Genomic DNA, 21,112 nt, shown 5'->3' with positions numbered 1-21,112 from the left:
GTTCCACTGCTGAACGGCTCTCACAGTCAGGAAGTTCTTCCTCGTGTTCAGATGGAATTTCCTCTCTTGTAGTTTGAAGCCATTGTTTCAGGTCCTAGTCTCCAGGGAAGCAGAGAACAAGCTTGCTCCCTCCTCCTCCCTGTGGCTTCCTCTCACATATTTATACATGGCTATCATATCTCCTCTCAGCCTTCTCTTCTTCAGGCTAAACATGACCAGCTCCTTAAGCCGCTCCTCATAGGGCTTGTTCTCCAGACCCTTGATCATTTTAGTCGCCCTCCTCTGGACACATTCCAGCTTGTCAATATCTCTCTTGAATTGTGGTGCCCAGAATTGGACACAATATTCCAGGTGTGGTCTAACCAAAGCAGAATAGAGCATGGGGAGCATGACTTCCCTAGATCTAGACACTATGCTCCTATGGATGCAGGCCAAAATCCCATTGGCTTTTTTTGCCGCCAATTGTTGGCTCATGTTTAACTTGCTGTCCACGAGGACTCCCAAGATCTTTTTCACACGTACTGCTCTTGAGCCAGGCATCATCCCCCATTCTGTCTCTTTGCATTTCGTTTTTTCTGCCAAAGTGGAGTCTCTTGCATTTGTCCCTGTTGAACTTCATTTTGTTAGTCTTGGCCTCTCATCTCTCTAATCTGTCAAGATCGTTTTGAATTCTGCTCCTGTCCTTTGGAGTCTTGGCTCTCCCTCCCAATTTGGTGTCGTCTGCAAACTTGATAATCATGCCTTCTAGCCCTTCATCTAAGTCATGAATGAAGATGTTGAACAGGACCGGGCCCAGGACGGAACCCTGCGGCACTCCACTTGTCACTTCTTTCCAAGATGAAGAGGAAGCATTGGTGAGCACCCTCTGGGTTTGTCCATTTAACCAATTACTGATCCACCTCACCGTAGTTTTGCCTCGCCCACATTGGACGAGTTTCCTTGCCAGAAGGTCATGGGGGACCTTGTCAAAGAAGGCCTTACTGAAATCCAGGTACGCTCCATCCACGGCATTCCCCGCATCTACCCAGCTTGTAGCTCTATCGAAAAAAGAGATGAGATTAGTTTGGCATGACATGTTTTTGATAAATCCATGTTCTCCTTTGAGGTTAAACCCTTTTTATTCAGGAGGGTTTCAAAGAAGGTTTTTAAGATCAATTCAGGGGCTGTGGTGGCTTTTATTTAGAATTTCATTTTATGGATTTTAAGTGAATGTTTAAAATACCAATGATATTTAATTCTGTTTTAACGTTTGTACATTTCAAATCGTATTGAAATGCTTTTAATGTAAACCACTTTGGGTCTCCTTGTGGAGATAAAAAGCAGGGTATAAATAAACATAATAATTATTATTGTTATTACTGGGTTGTTGTGACTTTTTTGGGCTGTATGGCCATGTTCCAGAAGCATTCTCTTGAAGAAACCATGAAAATGAACAAAATCCGCCTACCAGTATTAAAAAAAAAACCCTCTAAAATCATAACAGCAAGAACAACACTCAAACAGAGGGGAACTCCAGACAAGAAACTATCAGGGACAGCTAATCACTTCCCAACAAAAGATTCCCCCAGGCACTAAGAAGCAAGATCTAATGCTAATCAAGGTGGCCAATTCACACCTATCTCAAATACGCACCCTGGCCATTTCACAGATACATAAACTCTATTTTCCTAGTTTCTCTGAGAATGCCTGCCATAGATGCAGGCGAAACGTCAGAAGAGAATGCTTCTGGATATGGACAGACAGCCCAAAAAACTCACAGCAACCAAGTGATTCCAGCCATGAAAGCCTTCGACAATACATTATTATTATTATTATTTGAAACACAACAAGATGAGTCCACAGCAAACAAGATCACTCTGCTGGCTGTTGTATTGAATCACACGTCGGACCCTCCCCAAGTGTCTAGGACTGTGTAATGTATCGGCGAATAATGTGTGCAGATCCCAGTAAGGTGGCCTTTTGCAGCTGGCAGATAGCAATTTTGTCATTGCCAATTGTGTTTAAGTGCAGGCCAAGGTCTTTAGGCACTGCACCCAGTGTGCCGGTCACCACTGGGACCACCTTTACTGGTTTGTGCCAGAGTCTTTGCAGTTTATAATTATTATTATTATTATTATTATCCTGATTTCTCTTGACTGAAGCCTACTGCTGCTACCAAATGGGCCAAAAGTAGACTACCAGGTTCAGACTATGCTCACGCAAAGGAACGATATTGATGTCTCACAACATCCTTTGAAAAATAACACACCCTCAGACCAGATCATTAATGCTCAAGGATTAGCAGTCATCTTTAGCAAGGGTTAACAGTTCCAAAGTGCCCCACATGGGGACAAAGTAGGCAGCACAAAGGGAAGGAAGAGAAGGCGGCGGCGTTGATCTCCTCTTCATGGGCTGAGAAATCCAATCCACGCAGACAGCCGGAGCTGGGAAAAGAAAGTGCTGCCCAAGACGTCCATCAAAACTGGCACCCCAAATTATTGAGGGGGAAAGAGGAAATGTCCCCCAACAGCAGAAACAGTAGAGTCGGTGGCAGGGAGGTGTCTGGCTTCTCTCACATGAACATGTCGTCGTAGTTGGGAGGTGGAAGGTGGTCTGGATTAGGACTGAAAGGAAAATACAGAAGACATGGGAGTGCCACTTTCCATATTAAGCAAGCCTAGAATTAACAAACCTATACCCATTGCTTTCACACACAGACAACAATAGCTCCATCTCCCAGAATCCCCAAAGCCAATAAAAATGAGTTACTATGGGTTCCATATTGGGGAATAAGACAGAATATTTAAAAAAGACCTGGGCTAATCTATATATATAAGAACTTAAGGTCGTAATTAGGCGGTCAAAAACGGCTAAACCACCGGACGAAATCTCACCAAATTTGGCCTGCTCATACCTCTTCCCCCAAGGTATGACCAACAACCCTCAAAACACCAATACACAACAACACAAATGCACAATACCTGAAAAACACAGAGCATGCGCAGAGGCCTCGGGAGGAAAACGATGGGGAAGGACTCCATTTCCCAGCTTCCCCCGTGCCCAAATCTCCCTCTGCATGCGCACTGCCGTCTGCCTGCCTCCCTCTACACGAGCCCAGCCTGAGAAAGCCCACCAGACCGATGTAAGCACTCATGCTCGGGGAGGGCATGGGAGCTGCGGGGGGCCGCTGAGGGCAATTAAAACGACACGAAACGGGAGGGAGAGAAAGAGGGAAAGAAGGAGGGAAGGAGAGAAAGAAGGATAGAGAAGAAAGGAGTGAGAGAAAGAGGGAAAGAAGGAGGCAAGGAAAGAAAGCAGGGTAGAGAAGGGAGGGAGGGAGGGAGGGAGGGAGGGAGGGAGGGAGGAAGGAAGGAAGGAAGGAAGGGGAGAAGAGGGAAAGAAGGAGAGAAGGAAAGAAAGAAAGGAAGATAGAGAAGGAAGGAAAGGGAGGAGGAGGGAAAGAAGGAGAGAAGGAAAGAAAGGTAGAGAAGGAAGGAAAGAGAGAAGGAAATAAAAAAGTGAAAGAAGGAAGGAAGGAGAGAAGGAACAAAAGAGGGAAGGAAGGAAGGAAAGAGACAAGGATGAAACCAAAAAGCAAAGGAAGCGAGAAAAGAAACAGGTAGAGAAGGAAGAAAGAAGAAGAGAAAGAAAAAGAGGGAAAGAAGGAAAGAGGGAGGGAAGGAAGGAGAGAGAAAAAGAAGGAGGAGAAAGAGGGAGGGAAGGTTTGCCACAGCAACGCGTGGCGGGTACAGCTAGTAATCTATATAAATAAAAATGTAGTATTTGTTTGTGGGATAAACATAACTCAAAAACCACTGGACGAATTGACACCAAATTTGGATACAAGACACCTCTCAGGCCAGAGAGTGACCATCACTCATAAAAACACTAAAAAAAAACACACACACACACCAGAAGGGACTAAAAAAGCCCCCCCCCCCCCCCAAATACAGGGTTAGTCAAAATGAATAGGCCAATTCGGGTACAATTAATTTTCTTATTGGCCTATTCATTTTGACTAACCCTGTACATTACAGCGCATGTGCAAAACCAAACATATATACACAAACACATATATACACACATATATGCATGCATATACACACACAAAACACATACACATAAAGAAGGAAGGAAGGAAGGAAGGAAGGAAGGAAGGAAGGAAGGAAGGAAGGAAAGAAAAAGAGGAGGGAGAGAAGGAGGCAAAGAAGAAGGGAGGGAGAGAAAGAAGGAAAGAAAGGATAGAGAAGGAAAGAAGAAGAGAAAGAGGGAAACAAGGAGGGAAGGAGAAAAAGAAGAGTAGAGAAGGAAGAAAGGATAGAAGGGGGGAGAGAAAGAGGGAAAAAGGGAGGGAGGGAGAGAAAGAAGGAAAGGTAGAGAAGGAAACAAAAAAGTGAAAGGGGGAAGGAAGGAAAGAAGGAACGAAAGCAAGAAAGAGGGAGAGAAGGAAGGAAAGAGACAAGGAAGGATGGAACCAAAGAGCAAGGGAAGCGAGGAATAAACAGGTAGAGAGGGAAGAAAGAAGAAGGGAAAGAAAAGGATGGAAGGAAGGAAGGAAGGAAAGAGGGATGGAGGGAAGGAAGAAGAGAAAGAAAGAAGGAGAGAAAGAGGGCCACAGCAACGCGTGGTGGGTACAGCTAGTTTATATAAATAAAAATGTAATGTTCGTTTGTGGGATTAACGCAACTCAAAAACCACTAGGCGAATTGACACCAAATTTGGACAGCACACACCTAACAACCCAATGTATGTCTTTCACTCAAAAAAATTGATTGTGGCATTTGGGAGTTGTAGTTGCTGGGATTTATAGTTAAACGACAATCAAAGAGGATTCTGAACCCCACCAATGATAGAATTGAACCAAACTTGGCACACAAAGCTCCCATGACCAACAGAAAATACTGGGAGGGTTTGGTGGGCATTGACCTTGAGTTTGGGAGTTGTAGTTCACCTACATCCAGAGATCACTGTGGACACAAACAATGATGGATCTGGACCAAACTCGGCACGAATACTCCATATGCTCAAATATAAACACTGGTGGAGTTTGGGGAAAATAGAATCTTGACATTTGAGAGTTGTAGTTGCTGGGATTTATAATTCACCTACAATCACAGAGCATTCTGAACCCCACCAACGATGGAATTGGACCAAACCTCCCACACAGAACCCCCGTGTGGGCCCCAGCAACGCGTGGCAGGGGATGGCTAGTCTATATAAATAAAAATGTAATGCTTGTTTGTGGGATTAAGATAACTCAAAAACCACTGGATGAATTGACATGAAATTTGGACACACAACACCTAACAGTCCAACGAGTGTCCATCACTCCGAAAAAACTCACACACAAAACCCCAGCAGAGCAGACTTAAAAACCCGGAAAATACACCACATGTACATATACATATAAACTCATACACATATACACATGCACATATTCGTATATATCTGCACAAACACACACAAATATACACATATACACACATACAGATACATACACATAATACACATACACACACAACACATATATAAACATACATAGACACACATATATACACACAAATATGCATATAGACAAGCACACACATATACACAATATGCATGTACATACACATATAAATACACTAATATATGCACACACACACACACACATATATATATATACACCCATACACACACACACACATATACCCAAATATACACACACAAAAAACACATATACACAGACTGGGCCACAGCAATGCATGATAGAGGATGGCTAATAATAATAATAATAATAATAAGATGCAAAATAACGTGATGAAGAAATAAAATAAAAGCACGGTGGGTGGGCCAAATGTGCAGAATAATATTGATAAAGCACAGTGGGTTAAACCACTATGCTGCAGAAAATTCTGCCGGTTGAAAGGTAGGCAGTTCAAGCTAGTTTATGGGTGAAAGCAATTAAAGGCGGAGGTATGCAAGAGATGGGTTGCAGCTGGGTGTTTCTGGATATAAGGAGCAAGCCTTGGGACTGATCTTTGGGAGAAAAGTATTTGTCTTATTTTGGTGGTAGATGCTGCTGGTTTTTCCCCAGGTTTGTGATTTTCAGTATCTTGACCTGTCTCTTAAACCCTTCGATCCTTGAATCTTTGGACTTGCTTTTGACTACAGTATAGACCAGTGTTTCTCAACCTGGGGGTCGGGACCCCTGGAGGGGTCGCGAGGGGGTGTTAGAGGGGTCCCCAAAGATCATCAGAATATACAATATTTTCTGTTGGTCATGGGAGTTCTGTGTGGGAAGTTTGGCCTAATCCTATCATTGGTGGGGTTCAGAATGCTCTTTGATTGTAGGTGAACTATAAATCCCAGCAACTACAACTCCCAAATGTCAAGGTCTATTTTCCCCAAACTCCCCCAGAATCCACATTTGGACATATTGAGTATTTGTGCCTAATTTGGTCCAGATTGATCATTGTTTGAGTCCACAGTGCTCTCTGGATTTAGGTGAACTACAGCTCCCAAACTCAAGGTCAATGCCCACCGAGTCATTCTAGCATTTTCTGTTGGTCATGGGATTTCTATGTGGCCAGGTCTGATTCAATTCCATCGTTGGTGGAATTCAGAAAGCTCTTTGATTGTAGGTGAACTATAAACCCCAGCAACTACAACTCCCAAATGACAACATCAATCTCCTCCAACCCCACCAGTATTCAAATTTGGGCGTATCGGGTATTTGTGCCAAATTTGGTCCAGTGAATGAAAATTCATCCTGCATATCAGATATTTACATTACAATTCATAACAGTAGCGAAATTACAGTTATGAAGTAGCAACAAAAATAATGTTATGGTTGGGGGTCACCACAGCATAAGGAACTGTATTAAGGGGTCGCGACATTAGGTAGGTTGAGAACCACTGGTATAGACTCATGAATTCCGGACTTTGCTCACTGAACTCTCAGCGTTTGACCACTGGACTGGACCTTTTGACTACAGTGTTATCTTGAACCTGCAACAACGTTTGCTGTCAGTTTTGTTTTATATTCTGTGGCTGAGTGCTATCTTTATGTTTTGGACTATTAAAACAGCCAGAAAGTAAGTGCTACTTTAATTAAATTGTTTAACACAAACTTGGAGTTTGTTTGGTTCATCTCCACCTGAATAAGGCAGAGCCCTGGCATCGTGACAGTTCTCATCCTGAGCATTTCAGGTAACAGATACTCAACTTGTTACTAATATCCTGATATCGGTTCCTGATACTCACCCACTTCGGTTGGCTCCTGGGGGCCCAAAGGGGTCAAATCGGGCACCGGGGGGAACGGATCCAGGAGGCAGCCTGGTTGGAAGCCCTGAAGATGGATCTATTCCAGGATTCCGATATCCCGATCGAAGCGGATCGAAGATCATTCCCCCGCTTCGGCCCCTGAGCAAAAGCAAAAAGGAATTGTGAAACCTGGAGAGACTCAGGACAGTTTCTTGGCATAGACAGGCACTCGATCCTCCAGCTAACTCAGGCATGGGCCAACTTGGGCCCTCCGGATGTTTTGGACTTCAACTCCCATCATTCCTAACAGCCTCAGGCCCTTTCCTTTTCCCCCTCAGCCGCTTAAGCGGCTGAGGGGGAAAAGGAAGGGGCCTGAGGCTGTTAGGAATGATGGGAGTTGAAGTCCAAAACATCCAAGGGCCCAAGTTGGCCCATGTCTGCTCTACCGGATCAACGCAGAGGGTGCATCTACACTGTACAATTAATATAGTCCGATATCACTTTAACTGCCATGGCTCACGGCTAAGGAATCGTGGAAGTTGTAAGTGCAATAATTCCACAGTGTAGATGCACCCTGAGGCAGTGGCTTCTCACAAAAGTTATTCAGATGGAATGAAAAACCTACCCGAAAGGGTCCAGGTCTTCTCCTCCAACAGCAAATGGTCCCATGGGGTCTTGCCTGAAAAGGAAGACATATTTGAGTTTCGAAAGACCATTTGAAGACTCTGTCATTGAATGCAGAACGCTGGTTTTCAAAGATTTGTTACAGGTTGAGTATCCCTTATCCGAAGTAATTTGGAACTGGAAGTAAATTTCAGATTTTGAAATACCTATACGCTATGTTGAGATATATGGGAGATGGGATCCAGGTCGAAATGTGAAATTTATTTATGGGTTGTTGTAGGTTTTTCGGGCTCTATGGCCATGTTTAACAGTGAATGAAGTTCAACAAGGACAAATGCAAGATACTCCACTTTGGCAGGAAAAACAAAATGCAAAGATATAAAATGGGGGATGCCTGGCTCGAGAGCAGTATGTGTGAAAAAGATCTTGGAGTCCTCGTGGACAACAAGTTAAACATGAGCCAACAATGTGATGTGGCGGCAAAAAAGTCAATGGGATAGCATAGTGTCTAGGTCCAGGGAAGTCATGCTCCCCATGCTCTATTCTGCTTTGGTTAGACCACACCTGGAATATTGTGTCCAATTCTGGGCACCTCAATTCAAGAGAGATATTGACAAGCTGGAATGTGTCCAGAGGAGGGCGACTAAAATGATCAAGGGTCTGGAGAACAAGCCCTATGAGGAGCGGCTTAAGGAGCTGGGCATGTTTAGCCTGAAGAAGAGAAGGCTGAGAGGAGAAATGATGAGGGCCATGTATAAATATGTGAGAGGAAGCCACAGGGAGGAGGGAGCAAGCTTGTTTTCTGCTTCCCTGGAGACTAGGACGCAATGGAACAATGGCTTCAAACTACAAGAGAGGAGATTCCATCTGAACATGAGGAAGAGTTTCCTGACTGTGAGAGCCGTTCAGCAGTGGAACTCTCTGCCCGAGTGTGGTGGAGGCTCCTTCTTTGGAGGCTTTTAAACAGGGGCTGGATGGCCATCTGTCAGGGGTGATTTGAATGCAATATTCCTGCTTCTTGGCAAAAAGGGGTTGGACTGGATGGCCCATGAGGTCTCTTCCAACGCTTTGATTTTATGAGTGGTTCTCAACCTGTGGGTCCCCTGATGTTCTGGCCTTCAACGCCTTAACAGCTGGTAAACTGGCTGGGATTTCTGGGAGTTGTAGGCCAAAACACCTGGGGACCCACAGGTTGAGGACCACTGCTCTAGAAGCATTCTCCCCTGACGTTTCTATGGCAGGCATCCTCAGGGTATGTGAGGTCACTCAGCCATGGAAGTCCATTGGGTGAACTTCAGCAGGTCATACTCTCTCAGCTTCAGAAAAAAGCAGACACAGCCCCATTTTGGAGAAATCTTCAATGAAACCATCTGACGGGGTAGATATACGAGGGTTGAATGAGAAGTAATGCCTCCACCTTTGTAACAGACCTCACTACCTCTGAGGATACTTGCCATAGATGCAGGCGAAACGTCAGGAGAGAATGCCTTTGGAACATGGCCATATAACCCGGAAAAAACCCTACAACAACCCAGTGATTCCGGCCATGAAAGCCTTCGACAATACATTCTAGGCTGCATCCATCAGAATTTAGTATGAGGGTTGAATGAAAAGTAATGCCTCCACCTTCGTAACTTCTCAACAGATGGCAGTACTGGTATGTGGCAGGTACTGGCTTGTTCAGTAGACTCTCCACTACAGTTCCATTTTGGCGGGAAGCCTTAGCATTGAATGATTGTGTTGTTAACGTGCGAAGCATGGAACCCTGCGCAGACGGTCCGTCAATGCGACTTAAGCAACGTGCAGTCATTGAATTCTTGACAGCAGAAGGTGTCACTCCAAAAGGAGATTCATCAGAAAATGCTGTTTATGGTGATTATTTTGATGTGAGTACTGTGCGTCGTTGGGCGAGAAAGTTTGAAGATGTTGATGTGGGAACATCTGACTTGCGTGACAAACAAAGAGCTGGATGTTCTGTGACAGCAACCACCGAGTTTCACAAGCAAAAGATTGATAGGCTGATTCAGGACGATCATCGTATCACTCAGAGAGAAATTTCAAGCATAATCAGCTCTTCACGAGAACGTGTGGGTCACATTATTGCTTTGCTTGGTTATCTGAAGATTTGTACACGATGGGTACCCAGAATGCTGATGCCTGAAACTTGCCCAACGACGCACAATACTCACATCAACACAATCACCATAAACTGGAGTTGATAGAGGGAGCTCATCCGCAGGTTCGAATCTGGGGAAAGGCGGATGAGCTCCCTCTATCAGCTCCAGCTCCTCATGTGGGGACATGAGAGAAGCCTCCCACAAGGATGATAAAAACTTCAAATCATCCGGGCGTCCCCTGGGCAACATCCTTGCAGACGTCCAATTCTCTCACACCAGAAGCGACTTGCAGTTTCTAAAGTCGCTCATGACACAACAAATAAATAAATTTATTTATAAACTCGGTGGTTGCTGTCACAAGACGTCCAACTCTTTGTTTGTCACGCAAGTCAGATGTTCTCACCTCAACATCTTTAAACTTACTCACCCAACAACACACAGTAGTCACATCAACACAATCACCATAAACAGCTTGCATTCTCTGATAATTCTCCTTTGGGGTGACACCTTCTGCTGTCAATAATTCATTGACTGCACGTTGCTGAAGCCGCACTGACCGACCGTCTGTGCAGGATTCCATACTTCGCACTTTAACAACACAACCGTTCAATGCTAAGGCTTCCTGCCAAAATAGAACTGTAGAGGAGAGTCTACTGAACAAGCCAGTACCTGCTGCAAACCAGTACTGCCATCTGTTAAGAAGTTACGAAGGTGGAGGCATTACTTTTTCTGCTAAGGCTTCCTGCCAAAATGTAACTGTAGAGGAGTCTACTGAACAAGCCAGTACGTGCCACATACCAGTACTGCCATGTGTTGAGAAGTTACGAAGGTGGAGGCCTTACTTTTTCTGCTAAGGCTTCCCACCAAAGTGGAACTGTAGAGGAGAGTCTACTGAGCAAGCCAGTACCTGCTGCAAACCAGTACTGCCATCTGTTGAGGAGGTATGAAGGTGGAGGCCTTACTTTTTCTGCTAAGGCTTCCCACCAGAGTGGAACTGTAGAGGAGAGTCTACTGAACAAGCCAGTACCTGCCGCATACCAGTTCTGCCATCTGTTGAGGAGTTATGAAGGTGGAGGCCTTACTTTTTCTGCTAAGGCTTCCCACCAAAGTGAAACTGTAGAGGAGAGTCTACTGAACAAGCCAGTACCTGTTGAGGAGTTACGAAGGTGGAGGCATTACTTTTCATTCAACCCTCGTAGGGTTGTAATGAGTTGGAAATGACTTACAATATGGTTGCAGAACTAAATGGAACCACATCAACAATATGATCTTGACTACACTGCATTTTAGAAGCTTCCAGCCAGTGGACTCACCAGTTGGGCTGCCGGCTGCCGTGGGGGTGCCGGGGTGGGATCCACAGTGGGTCATGGTCCGGAGGGTTGGGAGGAGAGGGGTTCCTCTCCCTCTTGGGCTCCTTCTTGGGGCTGACGGGGTCTTTGGTCGCTGTCTCAAAGGGGGAGACGATGTGGTGGAGAATCCGCGCCTGCAGCTCCTCGGTGTTCTGGTAGACTCTATTGGAATGAGATGGATGGAGAGGTGTCAAACTCTTGAGCCACCCACTTTCTGCCAAAACTAAGAAATACTGTATATACCCGAGTATAAGCCTAGTTTTTCAGTCCTTTTTTTAGGCTGAAAAAGTCTCCCCCGGCTTATACTTGAGTCAAGGTTATATATTATTTTACTTTGTTGTTGTTATTATTACATTTATTATTTTACTCTATTGTTGTTATTGTTACATGTATGATTTTACTGTATTGTTATTATTACATTCATTATTTTATTTATTATTATTACTATTATTTTACTCTATTTATTATTATTGGAAGGATATGTAAGCATATTCACATTGAAGAAGGATAGAATAATTTTTGTTGTTTTTGTGTTATATTGTGTATATTGTATTGATGGGCTTTGTATATATTATATATATGTGTGTGTGTGTGTATATATATGTGTGTGCATACATTTGTGTGAAGATGTGTATATGTGTGTATATATTTGTGTTTATATGTGTATATGTATATTGTGTATATGTGTAATTGTCTATATGCATATTTATGTTTATATATGTGTGCATGTGTATATTTGCGTATTACTATCATTGCTAGCAGACTCTATCACAACAGCATGTGTATATGTATATATGTGTGTGTTCGTAAATATATGTGTGTACTTGGGTATATATACACACACACACGTGTATGTGTGTGCATGTGTATATGTACAACTCACAACTCCAGGTATTCTTGGTAGACACGGATTATCTAGACCCGGCACAGTCTGGCTTTAGGCCGGGACATGGTACCGAGACAGCCTTGGTCGCCTTAGTGGATGATCTGCGCCGGGAGCTCGACAGGGGGAGTGTGTCCCTGTTGGTGCTGCTCGACCTCTCAGCGGCCTTCGATACCGTCGACCACGGTATCCTTCTGGGACGCCTCGCAGGGATGGGTCTTGGAGGTACTGTTTTGCAGTGGCTCCGGTCATTCCTGGAGGGTCGATCTCAGAAGGTGTTGTTGGGGGACACCTGTTCAACCCCACAACCATTGTCTTGTGGGGTTCCTCAGGGCTCAATATTGTCTCCCATGTTGTTTAACATCTACATGAAGCCGCTGGGGGAGATCATCCGGAGTTTCGGGGTGCGGTGTCATCTGTACGCGGATGATGTCCAACTCTGTCACTCCTTTCCACCTGCTACTAAGGAGGCTGTCCAGGTCCTGAACCGGTGCCTGGCCGCTGTGACGGTCTGGATGAGGGCGAACAAATTGAAATTGAATCCAGACAAGACAGAGGTACTCCTGGTCAGTCGCAAGGCCGAACAGGGCATAGAGTTACAGCCTGTGTTGGATGGGGCCACACTCCCCCTGAAGACGCAGGTTCGCAGCTTGGGTGTGATCCTGGACTCATCGCTGAGCCTGGAACCCCAGGTTTCGGCGGTGACCAGGGGAGCATTTGCACAGCTAAAGCTTGTGCGCCAGCTGCGCCCATACCTTGGGAAGTCTGACTTGGCCACGGTAGTCCACGCTCTGGTTACATCCCGTTTAGACTACTGCAACGCTCTCTACGTGGGGTTGCCTTTGAAGACAGCTCGGAAGCTCCAACTAGTCCAACGCTCGGCAGCCATGATTTTAACAGGAGCGGAGCGCAGGGAGCATACAACCCCCCTGTTGCGCCAACTCCACTGGCTACCGATCTGCTACCGGGCTGAATTCAAAGTGCTGGCGTTGGCCTTTAAAGCCCTAAACGGTTCCGGCCCAAGCTACCTATCTGACTGCATCTCTGCCTATGAACCCACCAGGAGTTTGAGATCTTCCGGGGAGACCCTGCTCTCGATCCCGCCTGCTTCTCAAGCTCAGCTGGCGGGGACGAGAGATAGGGCCTTTTCTGTGGTGGCCCCCCGGCTTTGGAACACCCTCCCCATAGAGGTACGATCAGCCCCTTCGCTGATGGTGTTTCGGAAAAGATTGAAGACATGGATGTTTAAACAAGCATTCGGTTAATCCGTTGTAACGAATTGTGATGACTAAGGATTGGTTATACACGGACGATGAATTTTGGATTACGATTCCAGTTATGAGATGCATAGGATTGTTATTGGTGGCCCAATAATTTGTACTGTATATGTGTTTTATGCTTTTAACTGAATATTGTTTTTTAAATGTTGTAAACCGCAATGAGTCGCCGATTTAGGCTGAGATATTAGCGGTATACAAGTGCATTAATAAATAAAATAAATAATACATGTGTGTGTGTGTGTGTGTGTGTATATATAAACACTCATTGGTCTGTTTTACATTTTTATTTATATTTATTTATATTATTATTACTAGCCGTCCCCTGCCATGCGTTGCTGTGGCCCACATGAGGGTTCTGTGTGGGAGGTTTGGACCCATTCTATCGTTGGTGGGGTTCAGAATCCCAGCAACTACAACTCCCAAATGTCAAGATTCTATTTTCCCCAAACTCCACTAGTGTTCACATTTGGACATATTGATTATTTGTGTAGAGTTTGGTTCAGATCCATCATTGAGTCCACAGTGCTCTCTGGATGTAGGTGAACTACAACTCCACAACCAAAGGACATGGCCCACCAAACCCTTTGAGTATTTTCTGTTGGTCATGGGAGTTTTGTGTGCTAAGTTTGGTTCAATTCCATCGTTGGTGGGGTTCGGAATCCTCTTTGATTGTAGGTGAACTATAAATCCCAGCAACTACAACTCCCAAATGTCAAGATTCTATTTCCCCCAAATTCCACCAGTGCTCACATTTGGACATATTGAGTATTTGTGTAGAGTTTGGTCCAGATCCATCATTGTTTGAGTCCACAGTGATCTCTGGATGTAGGTGAACTACAACTCCACAACCAAAGGACACGGCCCACCAAACCCTTCCAGTATTGTCTGTTGGTCGTGGGAGAACTGTGTGCCAAGTTTGGTTCAATTCCATCGTTGGTGGGGTTCAGAAAGCTCTTTGATTGTAGGTGAACTATAAATCCCAGCAACTACAACTCCCAAATGACAAAATCAATTTTTTGAGTGAAGGACATACATTGGGTTGTTAGGTGTCTTGTGTCCAAATTTGGTGTCAATTCATCCAGTGGTTTTTGAGTTGTGTTAATCCCACAAATGAACATTACATTTTTATTTAATTGATTATTATTATTATTATTATTATTATTATTATTATTATATACATAAATGAGATGCACACCCTGGTCCCTTTCCCTCCGCAAATGCTGCAGGCTTGTACTTCCACAGCATGGGTAAACATTCCATTTTGGACTGCCAGTCCCATAATCCCTTACAATTGACACTATGCTCTTGCAAAAGAGCACAGGAAAGTAAACACTGCACACAAAACAAAAGAGAGAAGGAAAGCTGCAAGTCTAGAGAGCTCCACCTAACCTAGAACCTGGGCAAACCCTAACCTAGAAAATAGAAAGGAGGAACCCATTTCCCAATGTTGTCTAAGGCTGAGGTACAGCGAGGTGTGTCGTGTCCAGCTGTCCACTATGACAACGAAGAAGAGTCATGTTTTCCAACACAAAAGGCCATGAACGAGTCCGGTGACTCTTGGGACTGATCCTCGGCCAAGGAAAGGGAGTCCTAGCAGACTTTACTAGCAGGATGCGTCATGAAACTACATTTTTGGGCACTAAAATACCTTGGGTAGCGTCCATCGTAGCTTAGAGCATCCAGAGCATTATGTCCTCAAACTAATTGCCACTTACATTAAAAACAAAACCTAAAGGTAATGTTTTAGTTCTCATGGTGAAACTAAAGATATGCTTCCAGGGATGCAGTTCATGCTTGGCCGAATCTCCAGTTTTTCTTATATATTGCCATTCCTGTTATATCAATTGTGATCATCAATTGTGGGATTTCTAAACTAGTAGTATGTTATGAAACATAAAAGGTTGATTGATTACTTAAAGGGAGTAGACTAGTTAGAACAGTGTTTCTCAACCTGGGGGTTGGGACCCCGGGGGGGGGGGGGTGCGAGAGGGTGTCCAAGGAGTCACCAAAGACCATCAGAAAACACAGTCTTTTCTGTTAGTCATGGGGGCTTCATGTGGGAAGTTTGGCCCAATTCTATCATTGGTGGGGTTCAGGATGCTCTTTGATTGTAAGTGAACTATACATCTGACCTTGAAGGAGCTGGGGGTGGTGACGGCCGACAGGGAGCTCTGGCGTGGACTGGTCCATGAGATCACAAAGAGTCGGAGACGACTGAACGAATGAACAACAACGAACTATACATCCCAGCAACTACAACTCCCAAATGTCAAGGTCTATTTCCCCCAATCTCCAGCAGTGCTCACGTTTGGGCATATTGAGTATTCATGCCAAGTATGGTCCAGATCCATCATTGTTTGAGTCCGCCATGCTCTCTGGATGTAGGTGGGCCAGCTTAGCCTAGAGGTTCCTTCGCATTTTCTCTGAATGTAGGTGAACTACAACTCCAAAGCTCAAGGTCAATGCCCACCAAACCCTTCCAGTATTTTCTGTTGTTTGTGGGAGTTGTGTGTGCCAGGTTTTGTTCAATTCCATCATTGGTGGAGTTCAGAATGTTCTTTGATTGTAGGTGAACTATAAATCACAGCAACTACAACTCCCAAATGTCAATGTCTATTTCCCCCAAACTCCATCAGTGTTCACATTTGGGCATATTGAGTATTCATGCCAAGTTTGGTCCAGATCCATCATTGTTTGAGTCCACAGTGCTCTCTGAAGGTAGGTGAACTACGACTCCAAAACTCAAGGTCAATGCCCGCCAAACCCTTCCAGTATTTTTTGTTGGTCATGGGAATTCTGTGTGCCGGGTTTGGTTCAATTCCATCACTGGTGGAGTTCAGAATGTTCTTTGATTGTAGGTGAACTATAAATCCCAGCAACTACAACTCCCAAATGACAAACTCAATTTTTTTGAGTGAAGAACATACATTGGGTTGTTAGGTGTCTTGTGTCCAAATTTGGTGTGTTAGAGACCCTACAACTCCCAAATGTCAAGGTCTATTTTCCCCAAACTCCACCAGTGTTCATGTTTGGGACGATTGAGTATTCATGCCAAGTTTGGTCTAGATCTAACATTGTTTGAGTCCACAGTGCTCTCTGGATGTAGGTGAACTACAACTCCAAAACTCAAGGTCAATGCCCTCCAAACCCTTCCAGTATTTTCTGTTGGTCATGGGAGTTCTGTGTATCAAGTTTGGTTCAATTCCATTGTTGGTGGAGTTCAGAATGCTCTTTGATCGTAAGTGAACTATAAAGCCCAGCAACTAAAACTCCCAAATGACTATGTCAATCCACCCTCCAATCTCACCAGTATTCAAATTGGGGCATATTTATGCCAAATTTGGTCCAGTGAAGGAAAATACATCCTGCATATCAGATATTTACATTATGATTCGTAACAGGAGCAAGATGACAGTTATGAAGTAGCAACGAAAATAATTGTATGGTTGGGGGTCACCACGACATGCATTAAGGGGTCGTGGCATTAGGAAGGCTGAGAAACACTGAGTTAGAATTTTTTAAAAGCAGGCCATAAGGCCATGGGATTTGGACCCAGAGAGTTGAGAAGGCTCGATAGTTACTTGTCAAAATCAGCCAGGTGTCCCGGGTTGACGTAGTCGGTCACTTTCAGGGTCAAATCTGCCACTTTCTGGGATTTGGGCTCCTGAAAGGGGAAGGAAAGAAGACGGTTTGGGGTGGACCACAACATTCGTGGGCAGGACTCACTGCATGGAGAAAGACTACAGGGCTTGCAAAGCACTCAGCCACGGCGATTAGAAGTGGGGTCAAACTGCATTCATTCCACAGGGTAGATGCATCTGAGGCATAGATTCAAAACAGAGCAGAAAACCCGTGGTAACATTAGGAAGATATTCCTAATGGTCAGAGCGGTTTGACAGTGGAATCAGCAGATGCCACCAAACACAGCACCATTGGCCAAAGACCATGAAAGGCACTGAAGACCAGAGAACCAGAGAAGTCAGCCAAAATAGAGCACTTCATGAACCAACCTGGGCATAAAGTATTATTTGAGAACACAGAAATGCTGGACCACTCTCGCAACCACCACGTCAGACTACACAGAGAAGCCACTGAAATCCACAAGAAGCATGTGGACAAATTCAACAGAAAGGAGGAAACCATGAAAATGAACAAAATCTGGCTACCAGTATTAAAAAAGCACTACAACTCAAGACAATAAATAAAGAATAACACTTAGAAAGAGGGGAACTCCAGACAGCAAACAATTATGTGTCAATTAGCACCTCCCAAACAGGGGGTGCCTCCAGGCAACAATAGCCAGGCTACCTCTGTGCATATACTCTCACTGATTGACTTTGCAACTTCATGGCTACTCAAGCTTGCCAATTGCAACATTTACACTCTGCTTCAAACAGACAAGGGTTCTTTCCTGCGTGGTGGATAGTCCACAGACATATACATACATACATACACACATACACCTTGGGCTCGTAAGTGGACTCACCATGACGTTGAGGATGATGCTGCCGTCCACCATGATGCCCTTCAGGAGCAGGTCGCGGGAGTCGTCCTTGGCCCGGTAGCGCATGGTGTAGAGCTCCTTGTCTGCGTTCCACCCGGGAGGCAACATCTCCGACTTCCGCTCGTTGGCACCTGGCTGGGCGATGAGAGAGAGAGAGATATGACACTTTTGCTGGGCTGCATCATGTCAAGTGGGACCAAAGCGGATCACAACATTTCAAAACAATACAGATCCACCATACATATCGCAACTGAGAGAATCAGCCATCTACAAAGACATTGTTCAGGGGATGCCTGGATGTGTGGTAACCCTGTGGGGAGGCTTCTCTCACGTCCCCAACCATACGTATCATATGAAAGCTGGCACAACCTGGGGATCACAACTAGACACAGTGAAGACATCTGCCCTTGCACTTTGCTGTCAAGTACGCATGCCCAGTGTCAGCAGTTGTCCAGGGGATGCCTGAATGTGTTGTAACCCTGTGGGGAGGCTTCTCTCACGTCCCCAACCATACATATAATATGAAAGCTGACTGGCACAACCTGGGGACCACAACCAGACACGGTGAAGACATCTGCCCTTGCGCTTTGCTACTCTGCTTCCGAGAGTGGAACACATCTCATCATGTGGCTCTGAATGAGACAAGCCACATTATCATGGGGTGTCTGCACCCCACACCACTGGAGAAATTACAATGTTTAGCCAGTATTGCACCACCTGACATCCACCGGGATGTATCAGCCAATAACGAAAGCCAAGGCAGTGACGTCTTCAGCCCCATCGTCTGTTTGGATATCAGCCAACACCTTAAATCAATAAATAGTTTTCTAAGATCTAGAGAGACACTTGCAGGAACACCTCAGCAAGCAAGAGTCCAAAAGTGGCAGGCTCAAACCCAGAACCTCAATGAATGGCTGATACCAAATGAGAGACTCTCCCCTGGGCACACCAAAAACTAGGCGACTTGGAAGGCGCTGAATGGGCACACAGAAGACTGGGCGACTTGGAAGGCGCTGAATAGACTGCGCTCTGGCACCACGAGATGCAGAGCCAATATCAAGAAATGGGGCACAAAGTGGAGTCTCCGACATGCGAGTGTGGAGGAGAGCAAATCACAGACCACCTATTACAATGCAGCCTGAGCCCTGCCACATGCACAATGGAGGACCTTCTCAACGCGACACCAGAGGCACTCCAAGTGGCCATTCAGTATGATGCCCAGTTTTTTAAACTTTGTGTTTTTTCAAAGACATTGGTTAGCTCCTGATACCATAAATATCAATAAATAAATCTATCTAAATAAAAATGTAATGTTCATTTGTGGGGTTAACATAACTCAAAAACCAATGGACGAACTGACACCAAATTTGGACACAATACACCTACTAGGTCAGCGAGTGCCCATCACTCAAAAAAATTGATTTTGTCATTTGGGAGTTATAGTTGCTGGGATTTATAGTTCACCTTCAATCAAAGAGCATTCTGAACCCCACCAAAGATGGAATTGAACCAAACGTGGAACACAGGGCTCCCATGACCAACAGAAAACACTAGAAAGGCTTGGTGGGCATTGACCTTGAGTTTGGGAGTTGTAGTTCACCTACATCCAGAGAGCACTCAAACAATGATAGATCTGGACCAAACTCTACACGAATACTCAATATGCCCAAATGTGAACACTGGTGGAGTTTGGGGAAAATACACCTTGACATTTGGGAGTTGTTGTTGCAGTGATTTATAGTTCACCTACAATCAAAGCGTATTCTGAACTCCACCAATGATGGAATTGAGCCAAACCTGGCACACAGAACTCCCATGACCAACAGAAAACACTAAAAGGGTTTGGTGGTCATTGACCTTGAGTTTGGGAGTTGCAGTTCACCTACATCCAGAGAGCACTGTGGACTCAAACAATGATGGATCTGGACCAAACTTGGCAGAAATACTCCATATACCCAAATATGAACACAGATGGAATTTGGGGGAAACAGACATTGACTTTTGGGATTTCTAGTCTATAAAAATAAAAATGTAATGTTCTGTCGAAGGCTTTCATGGCTGGAATCACTGGGTTGTTGTAGGTTTTTCCGGGCTATATGGCCATGTTCCAGAGGCGTTTTCTCCTGATGTTTTGCCTGCATCTATGGCAAGCATCCTCACTACCTCTGAGGATGCTTGCCATAGATGCAGGCGAAACGTCAGGAGAAAATGCCTCTAGAACATGGCCATATAGCCCGGAAAAACCCACAAGAACCTAATGTAGTGTTCGTTTGTGGGACTCACCTAACTCAAAAACCACTGGGCAAACTGACACCAAATTTGGACACAAGGCACCTCTCAGGCCAATGAGTGACCATTACTCATTAAAAACACTGAAAAACACAGCAGAAGGGACTTAAAAAGCCAAAAAGTAAAAAATACATTATATATTTGTATATATGCACAAAACACATATATGTACGCAAAACACATATACACAGACTGGGCCACAGCAATGTGTGGCAGGGGATGGCTAGTAAACAATTAAAACAACTTTGCAATGAAGCAAAACATAAACAATCAAACATAACAATGCATAACAGTGAGTCATGGCACTCTACTCTTTGTCTTAAGCATTCTGGTCAAGGGATGCTCTGTTTACATGCATGCTTTCCTTCTGTTGGGTTGCTTCTGGGCGTGGGTGGGGTGCACTCCACTTTTTGGAGGTGCTTTGCAAGGAGAATTTGGAGTGTCCCCCCCCCCCCCCCCAAATTCTCACCTGGTCTCCTGTCCCCAGGCAGCGGTAGCCATGGCTGATGAGCTTCCAGTGCAAGTAGCAGACCAAGGCGTCCTGCGGGCAGGAAAGGTCCGGCGACACCGAGGAGAAGAGCAGCTCCAGGCCGGCCATCGCGCTGCTGCCGCCGCCCCAGCCGCCTGACACGCGTCACGTGGGAAAGGATAAGACACGCGTCAGCAGGCAAAGCGTGCAAAAGGGTGAAAACAATGCAGCAGGAGGAAGGAATGCAACAGCAGCAAAGGAGGGAAGGATGGGCTGCTTGCAATGCAAGCTGCTGCGATGGTGCCTGAAAGTGAAAGTAGCCCAGGAAGGGGAGAGGAAACAGTCACGTGCAAATAGGGCTTCCCAGGGAGGC

General features: G+C 45.0%; 1 protein-coding gene across 2 annotated transcripts; it reads right to left on the bottom strand.

Annotated features, from left to right (window-relative positions):
- Nucleotides 1–2,263: 2,263 nt before the first annotated feature.
- On the bottom strand, nt 2,264–21,087 carry PSMF1 (proteasome inhibitor subunit 1). 2 transcript variants are annotated; one of them, XM_060771869.2, is made up of 7 exons: nt 20,740–21,085; nt 17,964–18,116; nt 17,059–17,141; nt 11,279–11,476; nt 7,850–7,903; nt 7,225–7,383; nt 2,264–2,603 (listed from the first exon to the last, which is right to left on the bottom strand). In XM_060771869.2, the coding sequence occupies exons 1-7, from the start codon at nt 20,866–20,868 to the stop codon at nt 2,552–2,554; spliced, it is 828 nt and encodes a 275-aa protein (XP_060627852.1). In that variant the 5' UTR covers nt 20,869–21,085; the 3' UTR covers nt 2,264–2,551. The 2 variants fall into 2 exon arrangements, with proteins under 2 accessions (XP_060627852.1, XP_067324365.1); XM_067468264.1 differs by lacking the exon at nt 11,279–11,476 and having other exon boundaries at nt 20,740–21,087.
- Nucleotides 21,088–21,112: the final 25 nt, after the last annotated feature.

This window comes from Anolis sagrei, chromosome 4 (assembly GCF_037176765.1).
Source record: "Anolis sagrei isolate rAnoSag1 chromosome 4, rAnoSag1.mat, whole genome shotgun sequence".
Taxonomy (NCBI): Eukaryota; Metazoa; Chordata; class Lepidosauria; order Squamata; family Dactyloidae; genus Anolis; species Anolis sagrei.
This window is presented reverse-complemented; position numbering and strand designations above follow the sequence as displayed.